The sequence below is a fragment of the Mus caroli genome, unplaced genomic scaffold (genome assembly GCF_978045245.1).
Source record: "Mus caroli unplaced genomic scaffold, Mus_caroli_1 scaffold_4, whole genome shotgun sequence".
Classification (NCBI taxonomy): domain Eukaryota; kingdom Metazoa; phylum Chordata; class Mammalia; order Rodentia; family Muridae; genus Mus; species Mus caroli.
Window position 1 is genome coordinate 90,445,278 of NW_028227259.1, and position 9,369 is coordinate 90,454,646.

Consider the following 9,369-nt stretch of genomic DNA (forward strand, 5'->3'; position numbering starts at 1 on the left):
AGAAAAAGAAGGATATTCACCACTGTTGTCAAAAGGCTTAAGTGATGACCTATAAAAATGATCCTTAAAGTGGAAATAGCATGTCTCCGACTCTTGCCTGCTCTTGGGACTCTTTACCTCCTATTGGGTTGCCTGGCCCAGATTTGACAAGAGGATTTTGCCTTGTCTTAATGTATCTCATTTTGCCATGTTTGGTTGATGTCACTTAGAAGACAACTCTCTTCTGAAGAACAGCAGAGAGAATAAGCTGAAAACAGTGGAGGATGGGGAAGCTGTGGCCAGGATATAGTGTATGAGATTAATTAAAACTTAATTTTAAAAAACTTAAGACAATCCACCTCATCTTACCTCAACCTAATATCAGAACACTGGATAATATTTGTCAGCAACTATGCTTTGAATATGTACTAATATCTGTGTTCTGTCTTCAGTCTGAATTTTTTTCTCAAAGTTAAAAAAATCACTAATTTGGTCTTGAATTTAGTAAAGGATTTTTGGGTTACTTATTTAAGTTATCCATTTTTAAAATGATAAAAGGAGTGGAACAAAATTAGCCTATGGGAGTTAGTCATGACCAAGGAAAAGCCGTGAGCGAGCACAGAAAAATGCCTTTGGGGTAATTGAAAGGCATTACTTAGGGTGTGGGAATCCATACACCACAAAGATGATTAGGAAAGGGGTTATTAGCTAAGCCATTGTCTAAAACCCACTGAATCACTGGTCCCTTTCAATCATGATTGGTCCCTTTTTTTTCTAAAGATGGGTTTTAAATTTTAAGAGGATCTGAAGAGCATACTGAGAAAGAAAGGGGCACAGATCTTGCAAAGAAGTAAGGTAAGATATCAAATCTTTGCTTTGATAGTTTAAGAGCCCAGCTCTGATACACTACCATGGGCACACTAATGTTTGTCTATGTCTGGGATTTGAAATATGGTGGGAACTTTTCAAGTAGAGGCAGGAGACAAGAAGTGTCCACTAGTTATGATATAATATGCATCACTACTGCCATTTCCCTTTCCCGTCCCTTGTAGTGCTATGACCACTACAGTTAATAAAGCAGCATTATTAGACTTCTTGTGGAAATTTTTCTCTTTTGCTTAGGATTCTTAGATTTTTCTTATGATGTCTTTTCACTAAGAACATTAAGATCATACTAATAATAAGTATCCATTCAGTTAAACTCCAGGTGGGGGCTCCATGGGGCATTCACTTCTGTCAGAGCCCAATAATCACCTGCCACTAAATGAACTTTATGGTCAAGCAAACAGCTCTTCCCCATAAATAGCTACACTGAGAGAAAATGAGAAAATGGTTATTATAATAACATTTTATTTTGAGCTGTAAAACATTAGACTTGAAGAACAGAATCAACTATTTACTTGGATTTGATAGGCGATATGATGAATTTGCCAGTCCTTTAAGCAAAAAGTCTCTTTTAAAGCTATGTGTCACAACTTGCTGTATAGGTATATCATCTGAAAATGAAAATTATAATTCTTCTTGGACTCATAGGAGCTACATCATCAGCCCCGGTAAGTGTTTCATTGTGCTTCAGATTACATATAAACCCATGCTATTACCCACCTTCACAGCTTTTCTTTGTTTCTTTTTTCTTTTTTTAGCTTATCTCGCAGCGTCTATTGTCTGCTAGCAACAGTCATGAGGTTAGTTTAAGTTATTAAAACATTCTCCTGCATTCTGTATGTGAAGACACACTGGGAAGAGATAAAATTCTGCATCCAGCCCTGTAGGTCTTAAATATTTCTAAACATATTTCCGAGTTGCATGGCTGTTGTGCCTACCTTGTTAAAGAGTGTTTTTCCTCCTTATAATTCCCCAAACACAAATACAGCATCATTTGTTTACTTTGTTCCAATAACACCCTATGTGGATCTTAAAAATCAATGTATAAACATAGAAAATACCCAAGCCACTGGGATGAGCTGAAACTGTGCACTCTTGTAGTCACACAGTAGGGATGGCACTGTTAAACCCAAGCCTTGCTTTTAACTCTAACTCATCTAATCACTGTGATTTAATGCAGTATTGTTGGGGAAATGTGGGCCTGCAAATTGAGAGTTGATCAACCAGCACTGCCTTGTACTCTATCTACAGAAAACACTTCAGACTGCATAGTCATCTGGTTTCCATCTTGTCTCTCCTTTTCTAGCTACTCCTGAATCTTAATAATGGTCAACTTTTGCCACTGCAGTTCCAGGTACTGCTATGTAATGATTCAGTTCAAAGGGAATATATTTCTAATGAGCATTTCTTATGGTATGGGATGAGAACAAAATTCATTTACTTATACTTGTTTTAAAAAATGGTATAACTTGATGAACCAGGGTGGGGAGATGATATCAAGGAGGCCCCCATCCTTGCAGAGGAGAAGGGGAGGAGAGATGGGGGGAAGGAACTCAATGAGAGGAGACTGGAAGGGGGGGCAGCTTTGGGGTTGTAAAAAAAATTGTTATGTGCCACATAGTAATTCTGTTGATTTTTGACACACTTAACTTTTTTAAACAAGCCACATATAGCCAACCATGAGGAATAGGGGGCAGGTCTTTTGATTCCAGTCAAAGATCTGCAGAAACTTGTGCTGTTCTATTAACTTTTTGTGTCCCATGTTTCTCATCATTTGAAAACTGTGACATTTATTAGTTGTTGAGATGCTGTCTTCTCTTTTTGCCTTTCTTACTGGGGGTTGATTTCAATTTCCTTCTTTCTTTCTTTCTTTCTTTCTTTCTTTCTTTCTTTCTTTCTTTCTTTCTTCCTTCCTTCCTTCCTTCCTTCCTTCCTTCCTTTCTTTCTTTCTTTCTTTCTTTCTTTCTTTCTTTCTTTCTTTCTTTCTTTCTTTCTCTCTTTCTCTTCTCTCTTTCTTTCTTTCCTCTCTTTCTTCTTTCCTTCCTTCCTTTCTTTCTTTCTTTCTTTCTTCCTTCCTTCCTTTCTTTCTTTCTCTCTTTCTCTTCTCTCTTTCTCTTTCTTTCCTCTCTTTCTTTCTTTCTTTCTTTCTTTCTTTCTTTCTTTCTTTCTTTCTTTCTCTCTTTCTTTCCTTCTCTTTCTTTCTTTCTTTCTTTCTTTCTTTCTTTCTTTCTTTCTTTCTTTCTTTCTTCCTTCCTTCCTTCCTTCCTTCCTTCCTTCCTTCCTTCCTTTCTTTCTTTCTTTCTTTCTTTCTTTCTTTCTTTCTTTCTTTCTTTCTTTCTTTCTTTCTCATAAAAGAGTAACCATTCCCTTCGATCTTTGCTTTTCACAGGGTGCCTTCAACTCCTGGATTCCTCCCTTCCCTGGGTTTCTGCAGCAGCAGCAGCAGCAGGCTCAGGTCTCAGGCCGCCCACAGTTTGCTCTCTCAACACTAGAGAGCTTTGCTGGACTATTCCCAAATCAGATACCTTTATCAAGACAGGTTGGACTTGCCCCAGGAGGCCAGGCTGGCCAGACAGACCTCTCTCAGCAGCAGACACCACCTCAGACCCAGCAGAATGCTGGCCCTGTAAGTGAAGCTCCTTCCATCTTGCTGCTGTCACACAGGGTATACAGGTTATTGCGAATTAGCTTGGAAATATGACAAGATTTTAATGAAGTTTTCTCCTCTACTATTGCAACCACCCCTGAAAGTATCTCCTTATATTGTCTGATTTTTAACATAAAAATAACATTAAAACCAATTGCCCTAGAATATAGTCAATAACCAGGAACTAAAACAACATGTGTAAGCAGAATTTATATGAATTATAGCTCATGTAGAAGAGAAACTTTAATGGAGCATTGCTAGTGAAATGATTCATGGGAAGCTAGGTCTAGGGAAATCAGACCAAGAATTGCAAATAACAAGTCAAGAGTGATTTGCTTATATGACTTTTGACTATTCTTTTCCTCAGATGTCCTATGTGGTACCTGTCAAAGTACCTCAAGACCAAACACAGGTAAGTGAAGAGAATTCCTTGACAAAGACAGAAAGGCTCATTTCACTCTCCTTTTTACTCCCTTTTGTTCCCTTGGGTTTCCAGTATCAGGGCTGTCAAGGCTGTGCACCACCCACCACTGTCTAGAGGCACCATAAGTGGCCTCTGGGCATCTGCTGATGTTGGCCTAAGATGATTTTTTTAAGAACAGGCAGCTGAAATGAGTCTCTAGGACCCTTGAATACCTATGACATCACTATGCTGTAAGTGAATGAGTCCAATAAGACCAGTAGCATGTCTTCTCTGTATTTAAGCTCCAGTACTGGGGAAGAACTAAAAAATAAAAACATGAGTTGACATTTTTGCCTTCCCAAATTTTGTTTCATATGATTTTGCATTTGCACCTGGTGTGTAGTTATAAATAGCATAAATGATGATAATCATATTTATTATTATAAATAACATTAACACACATTATTGGCCTATTATAAAATTTCCTCTGAAAACTTTCCCAGTCTCTTTTATGCAGTATTTAAAATATAATTCCATATTATAATTAAGTGAGTATTTCTCTTCAGGAAGAAAAAAATTAATATTAAACTAATAAATTATGTGACTATAGAAACCCTGTCAATATTAGGATAATCAATTGTATAATAACTCAGATTCAAAGGAACATGGCTATATATAAATTGTGATTCACATGAAGACTGTTGACTTGTTCAAACAAAGTTATTCTGCTTGGATCTTCTATAAGTATAATTATGTAATTAAGTTTCACTCACACTGTCATTACATAATAACACAATTCTAGACATTATCTCACTGTATATTCTTAGGTATGTAGTGAGTCAGATATGTGACAAATACAATTACTTCATTTTAAGGTCCAGGAAACATAGATTTAATGAGATTGAGAATCTTAACCCCATGAACCAAATGCCTGTTAGAAATCAGTCCTCTACCCCCTTTTCAACCACTAATCCAGTGGCTCTCTGCATAGGCGTATGTCAAAAGCTTTGTGGGCTATTTCTAGAATTATAAACTCCTAAGCTCTATGTTAAACCTGAGATATTAAAACTCTACCCAACCAGACAAACATTCTTAGGTCTCTGGAGGCTTAATGGGTGATTTTTTTTACTCTTGGCATGCTTCCTACCTTAGTTTAATCTACTATATCCAAACGTGTTTGAATATGTATTCTTACAAATAAAGTCCTGTTTCATGTTGGCTTCAAGTTGTTTCACAATTTGAGAAGCACTGTACATCTGCTATGCATAGTACATTTGCTTGGAATGGTAGTTTATACCTGTGTAACCACCTTTATAGTATTAACAATGGTAAAAGAGTGAAGAGCATTGCACATCCTAATCTAATGGGCTCCCTCATGTACTCCCATGTCTACAGATGTTTCAGTACTATCCAGTTTACATGCTTTTGCCCTGGGAGCAACCTCAGCAGACTGTCACATCCTCACCCCAGCACACAGGGCAGCAGCTATTTGAGGAACAGGTACTGTGAGTGTTTGGTTTATTCTGTGGTTCTATTTCAGAATAAGGTAAGTTCCCTGCAGAAAGAATAATTAAGAATATCTAGTGCATGTTCTTGACCACTTGACCTCACAGAATAGGACATAGTAGCTCTCCTCTTAGCATACCTGTATAATAAGCCTATAATTATAAGGAGCAAAATCAGCAAATGGTTCTAATGAAATAAGGCTCAAAACTGATTTTTTCCGTCAATTTGATGTTTCTCACATTCAGAATCTAGAAGAATTCACCACTTAAATATAAAGACATATATGTGAATATATTTAAAATATCAAGATATAAAAGATTGCTAAGGAAAATATTTGTGGTCACTAGAACCTAAGACACAATTTGATAACTATATTTCAGTTTTGCAAATATAGCAAAAATTCTGAGAATTTTAATGTAAATTCAGATCTCTTATGGTTTGGCATTAAAAGATATCTTGACATTTAATGATAATATTTTGAAACTAAAGCATGTGGATTCTCCAAAAGCATTTAGTTAATGTAAAAGATATGTAATTTTAAGTAATCATTTCTCAGAAATTTATGTCCAAAATTATCACAATAAGTCTAACGCTTTCTCAAAATCCTGGCAGATACCTTTCTATAATCAATTTGGATTTGCACCACCACAAGCAGAACCTGTGAGTAAATACATAATTTTGATTTCTGAAAATATATTTGGAGCTACTTGCTTGTCTATTAAAAACATGGGTATCTTTCAGATAGAAAAAAATATCCAGAAAACACTTATAGATGAATGAAGTCAGAATTATGTACACATTGCTATGAGAACATAAATAAGAAATCATAAAAGATTTCTTACAGGGATGTAAATGGAGAGGATTCTGAGGAAAAGAAGGTCCAGCAACAGGCCCAAAGTAGGATCCAGCTCAAGGGGAGGTCCCAAGGCCTGATACTATTACTGAGGGTATGGAGTGCTCACAAAAAAGGGTTTTTATGAATGCCCTCCAAAAGACCCAACAAGCAGCTAAAAGAGTCAGATGCAGATATTTGCACCCAACCACTGGATAGAAACAGCTGACCCCTATTGTCGTATTAGGGAAGGCTGAAAGAAGCTGAGGAGAAGGGTCACCCTGTAGGAGGACCAGCAGTCTCAATTAATCTGGACCCCTAAGATCTCTCAAACATTGGACCACCAAATAGACAGCATACAGCAGCTGATATGAGACCACCAACACACATACAGTAGAAGAATGCTGGGTCTGTGTTCATTCAGAGATGATGTACTTAACCCTCAAGAGACTGGAGGCCCCAGGGAGTTTAGAGGTCAGGTGGGGTGGGGTTGGGGGCATCCACTTGGAGATTGGGTGGGGTGGGGAGGAGGTTTGGGGTGGGAAGTAGTCGGAGGGTGGATGGAGAGCGCGGAATGAAATATGGAGTGTAAAAAAATTAAAATGAAATAAAATTTTAAAAGAAGATTTCTTACATGTCTCTTAAAGAGACAGCAGATAGTGCAATAGGCTGTGACTGGGAATCAAGACATTAGCAGGAGCCAGGATGTGAGGACACTCGTACTTGCTCTCTTAAATTTTTCTTTAAATAGCGTTATAAAATTCCACCTTTCTAACTTCATCATGTTCAAAACACCCTTCTATGAAACCAATGCTCTACACTCTGAATCCTAACTGTCAGAACAGTTCTCTACCTGCCAGGAATCTCTCTCTCTCTCTCTCTCTCTCTCTCTCTCTCTCTCTCTCTCTCTCTCTCTCTCTCTCTCTCTCTCTCCCCCCCCTTGTTTTTTTTTTTTTTTTATTCACTTTACTTTTATACACCATCACCATCTCTCTGCCCCCTTTCTGGTCCACTCCCATAATCTTCTCCCATCCTCCCTGCCCCCCCCCCCCCCATCTTCCCTCTCCTTCTCCTCTGAGCAGGTATGAGTCTTCCTGGGTATCACACACACAAACACAGGTGCATCAAGTCTGAGGCTAGACAGTATCCTCTCCCCCTGAGGCCAAACAAGGTAGCCCAACTAGTAGAACATATCCCACATATAGGCAACAGCTTAGCTTTTGTTTTTGTTTTTTTCGAGACTGGGTTTCTCTGTATAGCCCTGGCTGTCCTGGAACTCACTTTGTAGACCAGGCTGGCCTTGAACTCAGAAATCTACCTGCCTCTACCTCCTGAGTGCTGGGATTAAAGGTGTGCGCCACCATGACCGGCTCCTGGCAACAGCTTTTTTGATAGCCTGGTTCCACTTGTTCAGGACCCACATGAAGGTCAAGCTGCACATCTGCTACATATGAGCGAGGCAACCTAGGTCCAGCCTGTGAAAAAGCTGATGACTGCTTGAGTGCGATGGCTGGCAGAAGAATGTGTAATGATTTGTCACTGATTTAAATATCGTTAACTTTCTGCTTCTTCAGGGGGTACCAGGAGGGCAGCAGCACTTAGCTTTTGACAGCTTTGTAGGCACAGCTCCGGAAACTCCTGGAATGGTAAGAGTCCTTACAAAACGTTTGCAGCAACTGGAAATTGAGTAGTGAACTTAGAAGGTCCTCCAGGGGTATTCATTTTAATATAAACACTTATGTCAAAAAATTATTGAGTTCACCCCCTGTAATCGCTAAAAGTCCAGATCTAAATCATTCAGTCCCTCAAATATTTAGTGAGAATTTGTCAAAAGCTGAGGGTTTTTGGCAGTTGGCAGTGGCTTGAGGAGAGAGAGAGAGAGACAGAGAGACAGAGAGAGAGAGACAGACAGACAGACAGACAGAGACAGAGACAGAGAGACAGAAAGAGACAGAGAGACAGAAAGAGACAGAGAGAGACAGAGAGACAGAGAGTCAGAGTCATTTGTCTTTGGTGGTGACGATTAATCCATGCATGCATTAGTGATGGTCCACACCAATGTACAAAATAACATAACTAATTTAATGCAGTGGGTATATTTAAAAAATAAAGAAAAAGAGGAAGCATAAGGAGAAGGAAGAAGAGGAGGAGAAGCTGAAGTTGGGAGGGAGATGTGCTAGGAGACTTCAGACGAAGTTAAAAGGGAAAATGTGGTGTGGCTATAATCATAAAACGTAGCAGACATATATGATGTTCTCAAGAGTCAATATAAAAGTGGTTGTTAGTGTACAAGCATAGTTTTTAAATATAATCACAACCTTTCTAAGATAGCTTATGAGCTAAAAATGCTAATGAAGACACAAACTGTTTAACGTGATGCCTGCCTGTGCCGCTCACTCCTTGAACTTCATATTCTTCCCAGTGTTAAACATCTACTTGAGTTGTAATCACATTGTCCTGTTCTTGATCTCTACAGCCAGTAGAAGGAAGCCTGCTTTATCCACAAAAAGAACCAATCAGCTTTAAGCATGATAATGCAGGAGTTTTCATGCCTACAACTTCACCAAAACCCAGCACCGACAATTTTTTCACTTCTGGAATAGATCCAACTATTGCTCCAGAACAGAAGGTAGAGATTATAAAGGTTCATCTGATGAAATACATGTCTATGATCTAAGTGAGAAGCTAATTTATAGAGTCAGACATCACAATAAAAGTATGAGTAATATAATATGTGGCCTCAACTCTGGATAAAGCAGTTAAAAATTGTTTTAAATCAATGTGTTAGAGTGACAATTTTATTTTATTTTAATATGAGCTCTTGTGATGTTCTTTCTTGCTAGGTCAAGACTGATAGCCTAAGAGAACCATAAGAGATTACTTAAATCACTTGGAAGTTTTGGTAGGTATATATATATATATATATATATATATATATATATATATATATATATATGTGTGTGTGTGTGTGTGTGTGTGTGTGTGTGTGTGTATTTGTATATATATATATAATTATTATTTTTGCCAAAATTATGCTTTAAATTCCATGACCATTCTTAACAGAAAAGTCATCAGAAAATCAATGAAAAATTCTTAGCCTAATGATTATAAAGAAAC

General features: G+C 38.0%; 1 protein-coding gene across 1 annotated transcript; it reads left to right on the forward strand.

Moving 5' to 3' along the window:
- The first annotated feature begins 1,481 nt into the window (after positions 1-1,481).
- Positions 1,482-9,125, forward strand: Odam (odontogenic, ameloblast associated). Its single transcript, XM_021163889.3, has 10 exons — positions 1,482-1,532; positions 1,623-1,664; positions 2,171-2,218; positions 3,254-3,490; positions 3,879-3,923; positions 5,310-5,414; positions 6,033-6,080; positions 7,827-7,898; positions 8,729-8,881; positions 9,096-9,125. Exons 1-10 carry the CDS (start codon positions 1,482-1,484, stop codon positions 9,123-9,125), a joined length of 831 nt encoding a protein of 276 aa, XP_021019548.1.
- Positions 9,126-9,369: the final 244 nt, after the last annotated feature.